This window comes from Aegilops tauschii, chromosome 4 (assembly GCF_002575655.3).
Source record: "Aegilops tauschii subsp. strangulata cultivar AL8/78 chromosome 4, Aet v6.0, whole genome shotgun sequence".
Classification (NCBI taxonomy): Eukaryota; Viridiplantae; Streptophyta; class Magnoliopsida; order Poales; family Poaceae; genus Aegilops; species Aegilops tauschii.
In genome coordinates, this window is record NC_053038.3 from 22,708,411 (window position 1) to 22,727,719 (window position 19,309).

General features: G+C 43.3%; 3 protein-coding genes across 4 annotated transcripts; all 3 read right to left on the reverse strand.

Moving 5' to 3' along the window:
- Positions 1-284: 284 nt before the first annotated feature.
- LOC123493498 (uncharacterized) lies at positions 285-4,053 on the reverse strand. Its single transcript, XM_045227198.2, has 3 exons — positions 2,515-4,053; positions 623-2,202; positions 285-440 (listed from the first exon to the last, which is right to left on the reverse strand). The coding sequence occupies exons 2-3, from the start codon at positions 1,031-1,033 to the stop codon at positions 285-287; spliced, it is 567 nt and encodes a 188-aa protein (XP_045083133.2). The 5' UTR covers positions 1,034-2,202; positions 2,515-4,053.
- LOC141020634 (protein FAR1-RELATED SEQUENCE 5-like) lies at positions 1,645-3,019 on the reverse strand. The gene is made up of 2 exons (XM_073497462.1): positions 2,515-3,019; positions 1,645-2,057 (listed from the first exon to the last, which is right to left on the reverse strand). The coding sequence occupies exons 1-2, from the start codon at positions 3,017-3,019 to the stop codon at positions 1,645-1,647; spliced, it is 918 nt and encodes a 305-aa protein (XP_073353563.1).
- Positions 4,054-7,708: 3,655 nt separating the features above from the next.
- On the reverse strand, positions 7,709-18,168 carry LOC109780745 (translocon at the outer membrane of chloroplasts 64). Of its 2 annotated transcripts, XM_020339327.4 has the most exons (13): positions 17,777-18,167; positions 13,990-14,142; positions 13,686-13,810; positions 12,622-12,747; positions 12,335-12,517; positions 12,118-12,262; positions 11,466-11,625; positions 9,973-10,107; positions 9,287-9,487; positions 8,715-8,842; positions 8,510-8,561; positions 8,239-8,308; positions 7,709-8,155 (listed from the first exon to the last, which is right to left on the reverse strand). In XM_020339327.4, the coding sequence occupies exons 1-13, from the start codon at positions 17,980-17,982 to the stop codon at positions 8,073-8,075; spliced, it is 1,767 nt and encodes a 588-aa protein (XP_020194916.1). In that variant the 5' UTR covers positions 17,983-18,167; the 3' UTR covers positions 7,709-8,072. The 2 variants fall into 2 exon arrangements, with proteins under 2 accessions (XP_020194916.1, XP_073352217.1); XM_073496116.1 differs by having other exon boundaries at positions 8,510-8,842; positions 17,777-18,168.
- Positions 18,169-19,309: the final 1,141 nt, after the last annotated feature.

The following is a 19,309-nucleotide window of genomic DNA, read 5'->3' on the forward strand; positions in this document are numbered from 1 at the left end:
CTAGTTTGATGGGGAGTTGGGGCAGGTAATTACCTGGACGATGAGCCCCCTGAGTGCTGCCTGTAGGGCCATTGTGAGGAGCACGCGGGGGAGGAGGTGGCGGAGGATGCCGTGTACAGCCAGGAGGTGGAGGAGGTCTTTGAGGGTTGGCATCACCTATAGCCAGAACAGGACAAACAAGTTAGTTGTGTTATCTTTGATGCTCGAACTAACACAGCGTGCGTAACTAGGTAGCCTGTTCTGTGCAACTGGGCACCATGATGTGTGCAACTGGAGTTACAGTCCTAGTTTGATGGGGAGTTGGGGCGGGTAATTACCTGGATGATGAGCCCCCTGAGTGCTGCCTGTAGGGACATTGGGAGGAGCACACGGGGGAGGAGGTGGCAGAGGATGCCGTGTACAGCCAGGAGGTGGAGGAGGTCCTTGAGGGTTGACATCACCTATATCCAGAACAGGAAAAACAAGTTAGTTGTGTTATCTTGATGCTCGAATTAACACAGCGTGCGCAACTAGGCAGCCTGTTCTGTGCAACTGGGCACCATGATGTGTGCAACTGAGCACAATGATGTGTGCAACTGAAGTTACACACCTAGTTAGATCAGGAGTTGGGGCAGGTAATTACCTGGATGATGAGCCCCCTGAGTGCTGCCTGGAGGTGGAGGAGGTCCTCGAGGGTTGCCATCATCTGATGGCCCCGTGGCAGCAGTCGTTTTTTCTTCTTTTTCTTGGACTTGTTCAGGTGGCCGATCTCGGTACGTGCTGCGCGCATATGCTTGTATACAATAGCTTGTGCTGGATCAGAACCACTCGCAAACTTTGCTAGTTTCCGAAAATCGTATATCATGTTCCTCTCCCTTATCTGCTTCTTTGATTGAGGAGGCATTTCATCCGGTTGATCATAACCAGTCCCTGGCGCACTAGGTACAGCAGTAGGTGTCCACCGTCTTAGCAGGTACCTTTCCGGTATGACATCAACCCCAATATGGGTGAACACCTTGAGGATGTGGCAACAGAGGATGTCGTCCTTGTCCATTTTACAGCACTCACACAAATAGGAACCCTCCTCCACCCTTGCCTGCACCAAGTAGTTTCGAGAACCATATTTGGCAACAAATTCCTTGTTCGGTCTGAGCTCAAATTTATCAGCACCAACTTGGAATGCATTATAACGTCCAATCAGCTCAAACTCTTCTCTGAACTTGCGGTAAAGGTCCCTAGTGTAGGTTTTGTAAGCTTGCTTCTCTATTGGGAAGTTGGACCACAGCTCAATCCCAAGGTGTTCTGTCCTGTAATCATTGCAGCCTTCCTTGGCAAGGATGTGGTTCTGGATTTTTTTTCATATTGCTTGACGAAGTTCAGCATTGAGTTGTGTGGGTTCACATATCTTTTTAGGACGGCGTTGAACCCCTCACTACGCTATGTAGACTGTAGGAAGGGGAAGAACCTGTGTTTGAAGTAGCACGGCACCCAAGTTGACCTGTATTCGTACAACTTCTCAAAGTGCATGTGTGTCATAGCCTCGTACTTCATCATTAACCCAGCCCAATTCTACTCAAACTCGTCTATAGTGAAGCTGAATTCAACACACTTGTTGAAATCATCAGAGAGTCCTGGATTCCAGCACAGCAGCCAACCAACTTTTTCCTAAGCCTTTTTCATGATGTGCCATCGACAACAGCGGTGCACGGTGGTTGGAAAGATGCTCTGTATTGACTGCCTCATTGCACCATCCTGATCGGTGATGAAGTTGTTAGGAGGTTTGCCATCCATAGCCTCTAGGAATGCTCCAAAGACCCAATCAAAGCTCGATGCCAACTCCTGCCTCACAAACGCGCAACCCAGCATGAAAGATTGGCCATGTCGGTTTATTCCTATGAAGGGCGCGAACGGCATATTGTACATGTTGGTCATGTAGGTGGTGTCAAACGATATGCAATCGTGGTACGCCTCCGCATAAGCTTTTCGAGCTAAGCCATCCACCCAAAATATGTTGACAACTCTGTCCTCTTCATCATATTTCACCTTATAGAAGAAGTCTGGATCGGTTTTTGTATATCCTTAAAGTGCGCAATTGTCTCAATCAGATCACCCTCCTTTGTGTCATCTCTACGGAAACTTGTACACAGATTTTTTATTGCTTTGGTCCGAATGGCACCATCATCTCAGATCCATAGAACTCTGCCATTACATGCATCATATGTCCTGCATAATACAAAAAGAAACAATATACATTTTATTAGTCGTACGAATGCACATATCCAGCTGCACAATAATACGATATGAGTTGGCACAGAAGATAGTTGCAGGAAATTGACAACCAGCTGCCCCTTTTAAAAAACACTTTCATTTTGCACACAGGACATTATGTAGGCGCACAGTGAAGGTGATCTAGCTGCACAGGAACATTATGTAGTTGCACGGTGAAGGTAATCTAGTTGCACACCAGTAACATAACAGTTGCACACTGGACTGCCTAGAGGGAAACTTAATTCTGTAAGGGATATAGAAACACACCTGTAGTCAAGTTGCAGTTATACAAGATGCGCAAAAACTCCTTTTCATCAGGAGAGATGCCTTGGTGGGATCTCAAGTATTTGGACAATGAAGGTCTATTCACCAGCGGATGATTGTGGTCACGAACAAAATACGTCACCTCCCATCGCCCATCCATTAGCTTCACCAACATTTTCGCTTTGCATTGAGTCTGCTTTATTGTCTCGCGTTTTCGTTTCTTCTTTTTCTTACTAGCACCAGCCTCCTCTTCAGCAAAGATTGGAGGTTCATCTTCCATTTCCTCATCAGTGTCAACAGGTCTTGGATCTGGTATAGGGTCCAGGATAGGAGGAGCCTCAGCTCCACCATCATCAGCTTTTGGCTTCTTATACTTGTTGCAGCAAAACTGCTGTTTTACCAATACATTGCCTGTCCGCCTGGAGGTGTTCATTTTGACAGAGAAACCCATCCGTAAGGCGTAGTTGTTGTAGTGATCCTTAGCAATTTGAAGGGTGTCAAACCTCATGCCAACATAGGTTCCATTGGCTGAGAACCAGCCTCATCTTCTCCTTCTTCTCCTTGCACAGCACCGTCAACAGCGCCAGCACCGAGCTCAGTCCTGGTTGGACCAGGAACATTTGCCGCGGTGCCCGTGTCATCAAGAGTATGACTCTCTGACTGCAAATACACCACTACAGGGACACCACGGGTTGATGACTGCCGTGCCACATTGTCATGGCCCATAGGGTTAGGCCCACGACTTGTCTGCGTGTAGTAAACAGAGTGCCCATTTTCTGTCAAATTCCCTTGCGGTATGATGGGTTGTTGCTGATCCATATCACGAGGAAGCTCATTGAGATCAGGAGGCAACTCATTGAGATCAAGCATTTTTTTCCTTTTTCAGGCTGCTGCCACACATGCACTGCATATACAAAACAAGGAAGTGATGTCGAGTTTTAATCATCAAAGAGTGTTTGAAACAACCTAAAAACTTAGTAAATAGGTAGTTGCACACCATTTTATGACAATCTTAGTTTAAAAAGCAACATCTCTATAGCAGAATCTGTTATTTATAACAGGTATGCATTTTTTTGTTTGCACAGCCTTGTTATGTTAGTTGCACAGTTTGCAGTAAATGGTTGGCAAGAACATGACTTTTTTTAGTACAGAGTTTCTCTGACTTTTCCCTTTGTTTGTTCCAATGATCTGCAGGTTTTCTGTTGGCAAGCAGCTGATCGAGATTTTTCTGCACATAATTTGGACATAATTTGATGCCACAATTGAGACGGTGAAATCCAGGTGAAAGAAGAAAGAAGAATTGGATGACAGATTATAGATATATGTTTTTCATCGTTGTTTCTGTTTCTACTTCTAGTATATTGAACATTTTTTACACTATAGCTTTGCAGTAGGTTTGGCACCAGAATATATGTGTGGGACAAGATTACATGTGTGACTACTTTAATATTTGGTTTGTGGTTTCGTTTGCTATGTACAAAAGTTTCTTGTGTTTTTGCTGTCGTACTACAAATTTTTTGTTTTGGCTAGAATAGATGTCTCGGTTGGCCAGGATGCATTTTTTCAGTTGGCCAGCATGCATGTTCAGTTGGCCAGCATGCATGTTCAGTTGGCCAGGATACATGTTTTTATTGCACATATACTCCAGGTTTTCTATAGTGTTCACTCAAAATACATGTTCAGGATAGCCATTCTGGAGGAGCAGTTGATTTAGCAATTTTTAGTCTTCATCCATGTTCAGTTTTGCCTAGCATGCACGCTGAGTTGACAGAATACAGGTTCAGTTGGTTGGGATGCATGTTCAGTTGCACACTTATGCATTTTCTGTTGGCTACAATGCATGTTTAGGTTTTTGGCTAGAACCATGTTTCAGTTGGCCATTGAACTTGCTTTAGTTGGCTTCTTTAACACATCTAGGTGGAGGAAACTTGGCTGGCATGCATGTTAGAAAAATGTTCAGTAAAGTTGGTCTCAAACCATGTTTGGTGTGCAACTAAACCTAATGACTTGTGTTTAGTTGCACAACCAGGAAACCGTAGGCCTCTATCCATGATTAGTTGCACAGCAATTCGTGGTACTTCTTTTCAGTTGCAGATATGACACTCATGGGAGGAGGGTGGTGTTATTGGAGGGGTTATTTGCCAGGTCCACCTCTTTTTGAAGCAGCTTCTCCATGGATTTCTGCTAGATCCATGGAGGAAGGGGGGAAGCAGCTTCTCCAGGGGGTTGACATATGCAGTAGAAGAAGGGGGGAGTGAAGAGGGGCAGAGGGAGGGAAATTACCTGCCCTGATGTTGCTGCCTGGTATGGATCTGACCACCCTGCCCTTAGATCTTTTCTGAAGCAAGTTCTTCTTCTACTTTGGGGCTGCAATGGCTGCTATGTAGGAGGAGGAAGAAGGGCCTTGGATCCCTTCTTTCGTGTAGAGGAAGAAGGAACCGTGGTGGCGTGGGGGCGAGCGGGCGTGGGAGGGCTGGGTAGGTACAGCTGGCCACGTGTGGGGGGGACTTTTCTTCTCGTTCTGTTTGCGTGTATCGCGAGCAGTCGCTCGATGGCGCGGGTTGGTGCTCAGTTTCCTTTTCTGGACCGCGGGACCGCGGGGGACAGGTACTTACCTTTTTAGGCCGGCCGCTCCATCGCACTAGTGGGCAGCCGGCCGTCCACTAGACGCGTCCAAAATTATAAGTAGCGGGTACTTTTGTTAGTGCTCCTGTGCTACGTGCGTAGCACATCATTCCGTGAGAGAATCAGAGGAGGGATGGCATTGGCAAGTGACGTCTTGTCCGGTCGGAGTCGGTGCTGGTTGCGCACATAGCCATAGCCAGCACTGCACCTCCTCGACGTCCGTCAGGTCCCGTCGGCTTTATTTTGCTTTTCCGGCCGTGCCCCGCGAACCGAAACTCTCTGAAAGAAAGAAAGAATTCGCCGGTGAAAAAGAAAACAGCGCGTGATGTTTACGTGCATGTGTCGCCTCTCTGCTTGAGCCTCTCGCGCGCGCTGTGGACGACGCACGCGCCTCACCTGTGGGCAATGGCGCTGGCAGAGCGAGCTCTCACGGGCGGAGGCGGAGCGGACGGGCCCGGCCGGCGGGCGCAGGAAAATCAGTGAGCGCGGCGGTGGGTCAGGGGTGGGGCGTACATAGCCAGAAAATAGATCAATCAAACTACTCGATTGACCATGTAATTAAATTGCAGGGCATATATGTTCCCCGCGCTTTAGCCAAGCAGCCAGTTCTAGCAGTAGTACGTAGTACAGGCCATGCATGCAGGGCCCATCTTGCTCGAGCTTTGACGAGAGTAAATGACTGGTTTGTTAACCGCCGTGTGAACGTCTGCATGCCAAACAGAGCATACTACTCGTACCTGCGTTGCATGCACAGTGTTTATTACAGCCCATCACCCACAAAGTTGCAGCCATGCATGCATGCACTGACCCGGCCGGGATCCACCACATGCACGGAAAGGAAAGCAGACGCCACATGCTGGCGCTGGCGCTGGCAAGATGAATGCTACACAAGGCCCGTCAGGCGTCAGATAGGTAGATCTCGCAGCGGGAAGCCAAGCCATGCAGCAAGGAATGCGATGCTGTGGTTGGTTCCAATTGCATGGTGGTCCGTCCTCTCGTACGTTCGAGGTCGAGGTCGGCAACAGCAGCGCACGCAGCCAACGTATCATTCGCCATGGGCGCTGCTGCAGGAGCGTGGTAGCCCAGGACGAGGATTGGAGAGCAAGTTGGTGTAGGCCCAAGATAGAGCTGGTGGATCGATTATACCGGTCCATGGTAGTACACTGTACAGTGCATGATTGATCCGATCCGGCCGTGCTAGACTTGGTAGACCCCCGACCCAACCCCAAGCTCGAGATGAATAATGGTACAAGCACGCACCACATGGGCATGTTGATTAGAGAGTATGTTGGTTGCTTTATTTAACATTTTGCTCGCATAAAAAGGTAATATCTCTCCCACTCCTGGTAGGGTATAGGGTCTCGATGAAGGTGGTTGCTGGTACTGGGATTTCATGTACTACTCCCTCCGTCCCATAATGTAAGACGTTTTTTGACACTAGTGTAGTGTCAAAAAACGTCATATATTATGGGACGAAGGGAGTAGTTCTTAGATGAAATCGGCCGGATGGGGGCTAAATTCGTTGGTTCATCAGTCTCGCATGATCGCCACGAGTCGTGCCGGCGCGTACGTGGTCACGCCCTACTCATTCTCTCCCCGTCTCGTAACCTCTCGGTGGCTCCGATAAGGTCCGCTCGTGCAATCGTGCAAGGGGCGGCCGAGTGATTCCTTCCCCCCGGCTCTGCGATGGCGAAAGGGATCGGCCACTTTCCGTTGGGCAAACGCTAGTGGAAGCCAAGTCAAAGGAGAGCTCCTGTCCTCCGTGGATAGATGCAGTTGGGGATGCTTTTCTTTTTGTAACGTCCTCCAATGATAAAATCATTTCTCTTCCGGAAACAAGCAAGTTGGAGATAGCTTTGGCGCCGGCGCCGGCACCTTGCCGCGTGTGTCCGTACCAGTCGAAGCACAAGATCAAGCTGTCCTCTTTACCGCTAATTAATATATTACTCAGAGCGCGTGTGAACTGGTATTGATATTGGTTGGCCTGATACAATCATTCCTTAACCGATGATGGCACCTGAATGTCTAGATTAGCACGGAGCAAGCTGGGAATCATCATGCACCGAGACATCTGGGGGCAGACACCTATGATGCCAGCTTTTCTTTCCCTCCCAGGCCGCTTGATTGCTAGTATTCTATAACCAACGAGTCAATGACCTAGGGCACAGCTGGTGCTCCTGTACTTGATCCAAAAGTGACCCAACAGACTAAGCCTAACTTCGTCAGTGACACAACGCCCAATTAATCGAACAAGAGTTGGCCTCAGACCCCACTTTCATGCCCATGCACACAGTAGGGTCCCGTGCTGAGCAATCCACACCATCATATTAGGCACACATCACTGACGCAGACACCTTCCTTCCGATACAGGAAAATTCAGTGAGGGGGACATGCAAACAACCAAACCTAAAGGGAAGGTTGAAATGTCTTCTAAATTCAGTGAGAGCAACATGCAAGCAAAAAGGGTTGTTGCCCAACAGCCTCAGTGAGACTTCACCTGAGGCTGCCGTTTAACCTGAACACCTCATCAGTCAGGATAGCAAAAGGATGCATACGGCAGCACTGCGGACCATTTCACTGGCAAAATCAAGATGTTTCAACAAATAATTGTCAAAATCGATATTATACATGGCGGGAGCGCATTGGTAGATCACATCTGAGGACATTGCTGCTATGATCGACTCTCCAAACCTATGCTTTTTTTACTTTGCTTTATCAAAACTTGGGGGAGAACATGTAAAATGACTCCACAGATGACAACTCCGTTGCCACCAGCAATGACGATTCAGTACCTTGCAAAGCCCACAAGAGCATATGTGGCATCACAGATCCATGGCGCTCAGGTACTTCCGTTCCATCCCCAAGACACGAAGAAGTTGTTTGTGCACAAAATCAGCAGCCAAATTTTCAGAGAAATAATTCCATGGGCTTGGCACTTACGGGAATAGCTTCTTTAATCTATTAATAGCTACACCAGCCGTCTTGTTCATTGGTTCTAGAACAAGGGCATGGCTAAAATCTGCAAGACGCAGTCGACAAGTAAACAATTAGTTTTTCATCCAGATTACTAGAGTATCAAGCAAAGGGAAATGAAAGACAGACCGTCGACAGCATCCTTATAGTATCCAAGCATCTCTCTTGCCGTGCCTCTTCGCAAGTAAGCTTTGACAATCTGAAACGTTACATAAATAGCAACTCAACCAATCACGCAAAAACTCACAAACCATGACAATCTCAACAGATTTAGAACATACATTTTTATCTCGTTGCCTACACTTACATTTATAAAGTTGAATATAATATGTAAATGTGAAGGTATATGTCGTATCATGCTTCAAAGTTGAAAGTTGAAAATAAGAAAGCAGATACTAACCTTTGGATCAATATCGATGGCGCTAGTGCAATCTGTCTCAGCTTGGCGGTAACTGAAAGGTCCAAAACGGATAATCATGAGTAACCGAAGTGCCAAATAAACACTCATGCATCCAAGCTCTTCAAAGATAAATGGCAAACATTCATACATGCCAGCTCTCAAAGATAGATTGGAGACAAAATTACAAAGGGAGAAAAGATCGTACTTAGCTAGTTCTAGAAAAGCCGCGGCCCTGTTACTGTAGTATGTGGCTACTTTGCCATTTAATTTGATTGCTTCAGTATATAAATTTATTGCCTTTTGCCATTGCTTCTCCTTAAATGCACTGTTACCCTGTCAAGTAGCAAGTGATAGAAAAGAACACCAAGTAAGAACAAAGACAATATAATTAACACTCACAATCCTGTATGGGAAGCTTTGCTTCTGAGTCAAAAGTGATAATAATTCTGGGACATGAAAAACAGGTTCAGTGCACAACTAAGGATTTGTGTGTGTGCATCCATATACAGAGCAAGTCCCTAGATGCAGAGACTAGCACTTCCAATCTATCAAGTACTAGAATGTAACACCCATAAAGTGCAATTCAATTTGTTAAACGTTAAGATGTAACACCTATCAGTTCTTTCTTCAAGTAGTGAACTACTGTCGCATTGGCATAGTATGGTACCGTAACTACTGTAAGATAATGCTAGGAAAAAGCAGTGGTTGTGGTTCTTTAAGCAAAAGTTTGAAAAACAAAAGCTACTCGTAGATGACCATAATAAGATGGGAACTGACTTTCTCTTTAGCAGCTTCAGCAGCTTCTTCGTTCATCGCCTCTTTACTTGAAGGATTAGATTTTGCTAGGATCTCAACTTGCTCTTGGATGGTGGCATATATGGCTTGAGTGGTGTCCAGCAAAAAGCGATCACCACCATGCCTCGCAATGAAGGAAACCGAAATAGGACACTTGTCATGTGTACCGATGGGAACAGTAACCTGAAAAAGGCATCGATATTGTTGAATCGGTAAAAGGGCAGTAAAGGCTTATTAGGAATGAAAATCCATGCCTTGTAGCTAAACCCATGGGTAAATTCATACCCTCACCAACATTTACAAATATGATCAATATATCTACAACCTTCACACATGATGGATAGATCGTGGGAATAACCACTAAAATTCATAGCCATGGACAGAATAATTAGCTTCTCCACAAATATCAGAAGTAAAATCTCAGAGATAATTTGCTTCTCTACCCACACATCAATTAACTGAAGCAATTAAACAAAAATAAGCAATTGTCAGTTTTTCACGGTTGGCATGTGAAAGGTCAACAGGTCAATGCATTCATACCACTAGCTATCATCCACATGCAATAATAACAAGGTCCAAAGGCAAAAAGAAGTACAAAGGAAGCTCATCAGAGGTGATAACAAGGTTTGCATGCTAGTAATCTGAAATTACACTGAAAAATACTATACCTGACAACACCCAGACATACTAGATAAAGATTGAAGGCATAATGTCTCAGCATTGTAGCTTGTAGACGAGAGCTCCCTGGCATTAAGTTTTGGAGGGCATCCCAGAGCAGTTGGGATGACCAGAATTCCATCATCCTAAGGATAACATAGCATCACCATTAGAAAAGGCATTTCTACAATATCACTTAATAAGATGATCATTCATCACAGCACATACAGTTGCATGCAAGATTGCAAAACAAGTACAAAAAGCAGCAAACAAGCAGAATGGGAAAATTATCTCCTCCCATCAAGGATACAGTAGGCAAACTGTTGGCAGGGCTTTCTTTTCCAATAAGAATTTTCACTCAGATACTGTGCACTACTAGGTGAAAGTACACTGCAATGAACGTTTACTTCACTCCAGCACACGCAGGTTTAGAAAAGTAAGAGAGCTCGAATTTGCTCCGAAGTCTAAACTCTGATGTTAAAGATAGAAACCAAAAACAACCACGGCAGACCAGAAGAATTGGCTCCAAATTCCAAACTCTGACTTGCCACTTTTCAGGTTCAGCCAGTTTTGGCCCATCAGCCGGGTCAAAGCCCAACAAAATAACAAAACGATAAATCTACTACAACCTCCGTCCCAAATTACTTGTCTTTGATTTTTCTACTAGATACGGATGTATCTAACAGAGTACATTTTTAAGGAAAATATAATTCATAAATAATATTTTCTTTAGGGGAAAATAAAAACTATTTTCACACGCCAGGTCTGGTCTTGCGGGCCAGGATAGGTCCATATGGGCCTTTCAGGGCCAGGATTTCCCAGGCCCAGCCAGGCTGATGAAGATTTCTGTGACAGAAACATGCCAGTTTGAGTTCCCTTAAAAAAAGGCAGGTCAATTGCAAAGAATAATGGCAGAATTATTGGGGTTGAAAAAAAGTGATAGTATTTGTTTGGCCAGTAAAGATGGCCATTTTCCATGATTTGCACTACTTGATGCTATATAAACTCCAAGGAATTATCTGAATATCATATTCCAATAGCACCTAATATTCCTGATAATTGTGAACGGCTTAGGGCAAACCAAGCAGTTTGCCAAGTCAACTCACCAAACTTGTGGGTAAAACCTTCGCAGTTAACCGTGTACTTGCCTTCCAGCAGAAATATATATATATTCAAGTTTACCCTCATAATCAGTTGATTCTTGATTTGATCCACTTGGCACATAATACATAAATTTCATATAAAAAACATCTCTAAACACTACAAAACACTAGCTTTGTTTTACCAATTGAAAGTCCACAAGCTTTGAGCAGCTCACATTTTCAGAATCAAAGAGATACAGTATACGGTTTTCTTCAGTGAAATATACCCAGCAAAACTATAGGTAATGGCAAATGAATGCGCCAAGAAACTAATCACAGGATCAACAATGGTTTTTCCTGATAATGTACGCAGTTACATATACAATAATTACACAGAATTGTAGTATGAACTTAATATTTACCTTAAGAAGTGTGTTGAGAGCTAAGCGCACTTCCTTTCTTGCATCTTGGACGATATTAATAGTTGAATCACCATCATCAGACAAATTACCAACTATGGAAGCATCAACAGCAGACTTTGCTGAGTTTATCCACTCGTTATGCTGATCTCTAAATTCATGCCTGGATTGAATAACAAAATAGCACTATTACATTGCATCACAACGACATGTCCAAGTATGGCAAAGTGAAAGAGAAATTTGCATATATGTAAGGTGAAAATTCTTATATCATCAGATATATCATTAAAAACTACAAGAGCGTTCATCTCAATTATAGAACAAGTCCAAAATTTCTACACCAAAGCCAAACCAAAGTAAGACAAGCATGCCAGCCAGATTCTTTTATATGTACTAATAGCATTTGATATTCTTTGTTGGTGACCACCAAAACATGAAATAGTTATAAGAAAAGAAGAGAACAATGCAACCCTACGAAGTTCAACTAACAGCACCGTAAAATGAACCTACAACACGACCACACCTGCTTTTACATGGCTAGCAGCTAGATAGCAGACAGAAACCAAATGAGGAAATCTAAAAATCACAATTCACAATGAACCATTATTTCCTTCATTTTGGAACAATAGGATCTGTAATAATGCAGTAACCATACTTGTGAAGCAACTGCATGGCACTAGAAAGTGCTTGCAATGAAGAAAACTTTGAGTCCCCATTCTTTTGCCCGTTTGAATAGTTCCGCAGACTGGGTATTTTTGAAGCCAAATAATTTCCAAGATTCACATGACTCAAGACTTGTCCTGAGGAAAGGCATGAGTTAACTTCCAGCAAATAAAAAAAGACAAGAGATGGTGTAAAGAGGATGTACTTACTTCCGTACAGCTTTTCCACAGATTTTGTGACCACCTGAGTTAACCTTCTTGCAGGTATCTTTGAAATTTCAAAACAATCATCTGCTATGTAGAAGTGTCTTGGTAGACGAATATCAGTATAAGATAATTTCAGAAGAAGATGACCAACACGACGCAGTACAATCGGATCCTTTGCGAACCAGCCTACAACAGAAAGAAGAAAATAACAAGACATGATGATTTCTGTTTAGAAGTCAAGACCTATAAATTTCATGTAGTTTAGATGAATAAAGATACTTTAGAGGTACCTATAGTGTCTAGGCTAGGAGCTACAGGAATAACACCACTGTTGGATATAACAGCGTGTGAAGGCCGGAACGCCAGTACGCCACAATAGCCACCTGGTACCCTTACTCCTCCAATGGAATCAATACCTACCACACCACATTATCAGTGTAGCACTTATCTATGTAAGTTAAGAGACATGATAATAACATTATAAGAAGCATAGACAGTTTGACAGAAAAAATAACAGTCAAGAAAGATCCAGTACAAACAGTGGCGGATTTCAAGATCCAGAAGCTCTTAATAGTCCAAGCCTCAGTAAGAAACTGTGCTGGAATAACCCCACATATATTTAGTAACAAGAAGGGGGAAAACACAAGTTTGTCTCTTTTATGCTTGGCATCTACAGAGTAAAAATAGCAGACCCACACTGAGCAGGAATACGAATTAAATGGTTATAATTCTATATCCTTGCAGACCGGTTATCTTCCTCTCCATTATATTATTATTTCTAGTGGTGTCCAGAGTAAACTCGATAGATAGTGCAGACCGGTTATCTTCCTCTCCATTATATTATATTATTTCTAGTGGTGTCCAGAGTAAACTCGATAGATAGTAACTATTGTCTTGTTATGTTTGGTAGAATATGCTGAATCATCGCAAGAAAAAACAATCTTTGTCTGCAAAAAGGTCACATAATGAGCTGTGAGATGTGACTAAAATCCGGTTAATCCATCAAGTGCACAAGCACAACTTAGTAAAGTATCTGTTAATCAAAAGAGAACCAAGTTTAACTATGGGTATGGTTTCACATTTCACCACATGAAAACAATCTTGAACACTGTCGACTTGTCGAGTGGCGAGCAATACCACTAGTAAAAACAAAATGCTGCAAACACTAGTAAATGAGACAGTAAGTATCATAAGTTGCATGCAAATGCTACATTGGGAAAAATTCCCCTGGTTCTCGCTACTTTCAATATTAAAGATCTGGCATCAGAAGGATAATGAAGCACCAGCAGCAAATAATAATGTTAATAAACTTCATTTTTTTGCTTAAATAAGAATGCTCCAAAGAGCAACTTACCCAAGGCAAAATCTACCATGCCACCAGCAACAGCAACAGCTGATCCACTTGAGCATCCTCCAGGTACTCGATCGGAAGCTGCAGGATTTGTTGGTGTACCAAAATGTTTATTCTCGCCATGGATACTGGACAGGCAATGTACATTAAGTCAGCACGGACACAAGATTATTTGTAAGCTGGAAAGCTACTCCGTAAATCTAAGGAACATGTATCATCTTTATGTCATCAGCACTAAAAACTAAAGAAATAAAGAAAAAATTAAGCCTTCCCGCGAAGCTACGTACAGAAAGCAAAATGAAAATACCTATATGCCATCTCATCGATAACAGTTTTCCCAACACAAATAGCACCACCGTCTACAAGAGTTGAAACCACTAGAGATGTTTGTGTTGCTGCATCGTGTGTCTTCGCCCATTCTAGGCTGCCAAAACTTGTTATATAACCACTGACATGGAATCTGCAATCATCAACGCAAGTGTATCATACAAGTGCTCAAGGACAAGTAATACCTGCAGAAAGGACTGTAACCATGTAGATGAACTGGTCTGTAATCATACAAGTGCTCAAGGACAAGTAATACAAGTGCTCAAGGCAGTGGGGTGTACATTGAAGAATAGAAGCAACACAAATATACATGGTAACATGGATGCTATTGAGCACCAAATAATATACCACAGACATTAATTGGATGCTTATTCATACGATACAATTGAAGACATGGCTGTAAAGTAGCAACCATCTATTTGGAATTTTGGATAAATAGCTTACACCCAAAATGGTGCCGGTAGGATTGCATGGGATAGCATTTCCTCAATGAGCGCCAAATAATACTATCTCCAATCCAAAATGTAGGTGTTTTTAGCATTTCCTTTTTCGTTAGTCAAACATTTATACATTTATAAGTTTGACTGTCTATTAGAGAAGATTTATGATTGCTAACCAGGCCTGCCGCCCGGTAAGATTTACTTAGTATATTAAATTAAACATCAAATTGATATTACAAGATCTATCATGAAATATACTTTTATAATGTATAATTACTTTAATGTGAGGCAACATATTCGCACAAAAACTGATGGTCGAAGTACTAGCTTGAAGACTTACAATATCCTAAAGGACATAATTTTGGATCGGGGGAAGTATGCCACAAGCATATATTGATGCTTATTTGTATAATACATTCAAGGATGGCTGTCAAGTACAAACCATCTATTCGGAATTTTGGATGAACAGCTTACACCCGTGGCGGCAGGGTTGCAGGGAAATAGAATTTCCTCTAGGAAACGGATATAGCCCACGACAAAGTTTCCAGAGAATAACTCAAGTACTAAAGCTCATTTTGGGAAATATTTAAAAGATCGGTATAGATTTTTAGAATTGCTATAGCACTATAGCTAACAAATATATCTACACTGTGTTCGGATGTCTGAATTAGAGCCTTTGTATTGGATTTGGTATTGGCTACTTGCCAATTCAGGCTTTCGGATGTTTACAGAAACGAGCGGACCGAAACGAGCCCAATACAGTGTGGAAATCGCGTCCACTAGCGTAGCCATCCCGCAATACAGAGGTCTGGGGCTCCGATTTGGGTTGAATTGAGCTGATCCCCCAAAACGCAACGCTTCAGGAGGCAGCGGCGGCCTGCCCCTTTCGTCCCCACGTGAGACCTGCCCTTTCCTCCCCGCTTGAGACGGAAGCTTGAGGAGGCGGCGACGCAGGTATGGATCCCCGGTCCCTGCCCCTCCTCCCCTGTCCGGTGGCGGCGGACCTTCAAGCCCGCGCAACTGCCGCACGTTTCCCCCTGCATCTAGCTGCCCGGCGCCCTCCATCCCGCTGGTCGGTGAAACCCCCCCCCGCCCCCCATCCTGCCCATCTTCTTCTTCCACTTCTTTTCTGCCATTTTCTTCTTCCACTTCCTCTTCCATCTTCTTCCCCCTTCCCCGGATCCCCCTGTTTCTCTTCTTTACTTGCCCAGGCAGCCCCTTCTAAGTTCCTCCTCTTCCCCTTTTCCCATTCTTCCCCTGTTCCTATTCTTCCCCTGCTCTCCATGCACATGAATGTACTAACCACAGATTCATCTTTTGCAGGTCCTGTTCAGGGTGTGCGAATATTATTTGGTGTCGTCATACATTTTTAGAATATTTGTAAAAAAAATATTGATATATGATCATTCAATTATACTCACACATTGTATAGATTTTGATTTGATGCATAAAGCACAAAGCATAAGCAATTCCATAGTTTGTCATCCGAACATGATTTGGTATTGAAAACTCATTGAGATTCCAAGGCCCAATTCCATGAGCATCCAAACATGTGAACTCGTATTCATGTCCATTACAGTTTCCTCCCTGAATTGAAATTGAAACCAATTCAATATGAAGGCCTTCAATACAGACATCCAAACACAGCGCTACATTTTAAAGGTTTAGCTGTACATATTACAGTTACTGAAAGCAGATCATATTTGCAGTGCAATTATGCGGATTTTACTTTAGAGATACATAATTGTGGTTGATTTTTGCCCAAAAATAGGCCCAATGAACTACTTCAGCCGAAGGAGTCAGCAGCCTGACCAATAGACAGTAGAATATGAAATGCTAGGACCGTTTTAAATAGGACAAAGATGGTCAGCATTTCAGGCTTTGAGTTGGTCCAGGTGAGAAAATATTCTGAAAACTATGAAACTATGGTGTTATCAACATAATCAATCCATGTGTTTGTTGAAGTACTTAATAATTAAGTTTCCATTCATTTTATCAAACAGGACAAAAGCGTCTGTGCCGCAATGATTTCACAACAGCATCACCAAACTGAATTTATTGAGTTTTAAAGCACAAGCCATGAGCCACCACAAGCCTTAGGTTGAAAAAACTAATACGCCTTTAGTTTGGTATAAGATGATGACTAAGGAAGTTCAAGAAAATTGTTTTGCTTCCATAAATTCCTATGATAAAATAAGTTATAATCTGGCAATGTACTGATGTTCAAATACCACCTCTGTCAGAAATGTCACTTCAGGGTAGAGTAATTGACATACCAGTAAACAAAATTTAAAGCAAAATGTGATTAGAAAATTACCCAAAACATCTCCACTAGTTCTTTCTTTTTCCTGAGCAGCACCCTCAATTTTTTTGAGGAGTTTAAATCAACCTAGCGGGCAAGAAATTACGAGTATCTAACAGGGGGTTAAGTATGTTTCTACAAGAGCCTGCTTATGAAAAAGAGAGTGGAAGGTCAGCGTGCAACACAACATGTTAGCGTCAACAGCTGACAGTCGCAACTCCCAATGCTTGCCAAATTAGCACCTCATCAACAAATAACGGGGAAGATTGTTTGAACAGTCACCAACGAGCACATAAACCAATACGTTCGGTACAGGAAACTGAAGGGGTGAAGTTCACCCCTACCAAAAATGTGCTTCAGAAACCAGCAGTGGATGCCTAAATTAGTCTGTCCTATAAATAGTTTGTAATCTTCCCTTAACCTCAATCACAACTCCCAAGATTACCTCTAGCAACTCATAATTGGCATGGCAAAACTAACCAGATAAATTTCGTGAAGAGAAGGTACTATTAACTCATTATTATTATGTCACCTACTGCCTATGGAATCTAACATCTTATAGTATAAACCACACCACGAGCCACGATGCATGCTGAAACTACTGAGCTGCCTATTTCTAGGGTAGATTGTTAAGTAACTATGATAGATAACACCATAATAGTTGTATCCAATACCAACATTCATGTGCTTGCAGGGCACTGTTTTCCTTTTTGGGGTCAGCCATTAAAAGTTAGGCTAGTCATCCATGAAGCTGCCCCATGCGAGGCAGAGGCATTGCAGTCATTCAAATAACATAGAAACAATTCGGCAGATACAATGCTCCGTGCTGAGTAAATTCCACAGCACGGCCCACTGGTACAAGCAACACTAATTCAATCCCCATAAACAACAATACCCAAATTAGTGCTAGTGCGATCGAGTTATCACCACGTTAATGCTAAGTGGCCCCCTACCTGATCCAATCCAGGTTAGGACTCAGAACGTATCACCAGCCAAACAAGAAGGGGTGGGGGGCGAGAGCTTACGCGTCGGCGATGGCGAAGCAGAGGTCGGTGAGGGGGTGGCGCGCCTGAGGCGGCGGGGGCTGAGGGGGCGGCAGGAGCTCGAGGCGCGACACGAAGGCGCCGTGGTCCGGGCGGGCGGGGCGCTTGAGCCGCTTCGCCGCCAGAAGGACGCCGGCGATGCCGAGGCCGAGCAGCACCCAGAGGTTGGCGGCCGTCGAGGACGCCATGCGCAGGGGAGGAGGGGCCCGTACGCTCCGAGAGGGCGGACCGGCGGGGGCAAATTCGAGGGCTAGGGTTTTTAGGGGGGCGGGGTTTTTGAGGCGAGGGCGGTGGGGATGGGGGGAGGAGGAGGAAGACGGCGAGGCCCGGAAGGAGAAGGCCGCGTGGTGGATGGATAACAAGCGCCGTGGGGATCCGTGGGTGCCGCTGCTGGCTTCGCGGAGCTATATACCAGGGGCGATACGAGAGGTGAACTCTCTTCAAACAGATACCAGTTTGAATACTTCACGCCACGTTTTGGTTTAACCTAGGTGATGGGAGAAGTGTTTTTTGGTGAAATTTGAGAAACTAGTTTGTTTTGTCGCTTGGATTTCAAATGCTAAAACATTTTAATTTCTCCGTAAACTTTTTTTTGATGAGGAAAACTTTTGATCTATTCTTCAATTGTCATTACGGTACAAAAAACACCAGAGGTGACAAAAATCGCATCCGATTTCGTAGACCACCTAGCGCGGCTATAATCATTGAAAAACTATCACACACTCTAAATGAAGAAAATATGTGTTGATCTTTTCATAACATTGACCAAATGCGTGTATTTTTTCTAAACTCCAAGAGATAAATTGAAAAACAAAAACATATATGCACAAATGTGGGGTGATGGGGGGCATACTACTACCAGCCCCTGCCTCCATCACTGAATGCAAGATATTATTTACACACGCCCACTGTTCTATGCTTGAAAAGTCAAATGGAGCCTAGTTTACATGCAGCCTTTGTTGAAAAAATTGAAGACATTATTTTTAGACCTCATTCCGAACAATAATTTGCACATGTACTTTATATGTGTGGTATGAACGTACCAGTTTTCACCATACATCTTTTTGTACTTGTTGTGCACAAAAATTACAAATATGAAAATCAAAATAGGGTATCATTTTCCTCTTCTTTTTTAGCCACAAAATTGTCTTTATTTTGTATAACATACAAGTCGATGTATTATTTAATGGAAGTTTACATGTAAGTAGATAAGATATGTCTGTAAAAAAAAGGAATTTCTGGAAATTTTGGAGGAAAAAATAATCTCCTTTAACATATGGAGCACCATGGTGTCGCGGAGCCAAATAAAACACTTGTCTATGCTATGTTATGCAAATATCACGTGTGGTTTGGCGTATTAGATTATACAACGTACAAATATTTCAAAATTTTAAGACGAGGTAATGATTACTCTAATCAAATATAAATTATATTAACCAAAGGTTGTATCATTGAGAAAGAATGTTTATACAAATCCAGTGGTACCTTTATGTTACGTGTAACTCACCTTTTTAC

What these genes read in the sequence shown, in the direction of transcription:
- LOC123493498 (XM_045227198.2), bottom strand. Translation starts at nt 1,033, where the DNA reads ATGGACAAGGACGACATCCTCTGTTGCCACATCCTCAAGGTGTTCACC. An exon ending in TCAGGGGGCTCATCATCCAG is followed by an intron (nt 441 to 622) that starts GTAATTACCTGC and finishes TTCTGGATATAG; the next exon opens with GTGATGTCAACCCTCAAGGA.
- LOC141020634 (XM_073497462.1), bottom strand. Translation starts at nt 3,019, where the DNA reads ATGAGGTTTGACACCCTTCAAATTGCTAAGGATCACTACAACAACTAC. An exon ending in TAACTGCAACTTGACTACAG is followed by an intron (nt 2,058 to 2,514) that starts GTGTGTTTCTAT and finishes GCGCACTTTAAG; the next exon opens with GATATACAAAAACCGATCCA.
- LOC109780745 (XM_073496116.1), bottom strand. Translation starts at nt 17,982, where the DNA reads ATGGCGTCCTCGACGGCCGCCAACCTCTGGGTGCTGCTCGGCCTCGGC. An exon ending in TCCTAGCCTAGACACTATAG is followed by an intron (nt 12,518 to 12,621) that starts GTACCTCTAAAG and finishes TTTCTGTTGTAG; the next exon opens with GCTGGTTCGCAAAGGATCCG. An exon ending in TGTGGAAAAGCTGTACGGAA is followed by an intron (nt 12,263 to 12,334) that starts GTAAGTACATCC and finishes GCCTTTCCTCAG; the next exon opens with GACAAGTCTTGAGTCATGTG.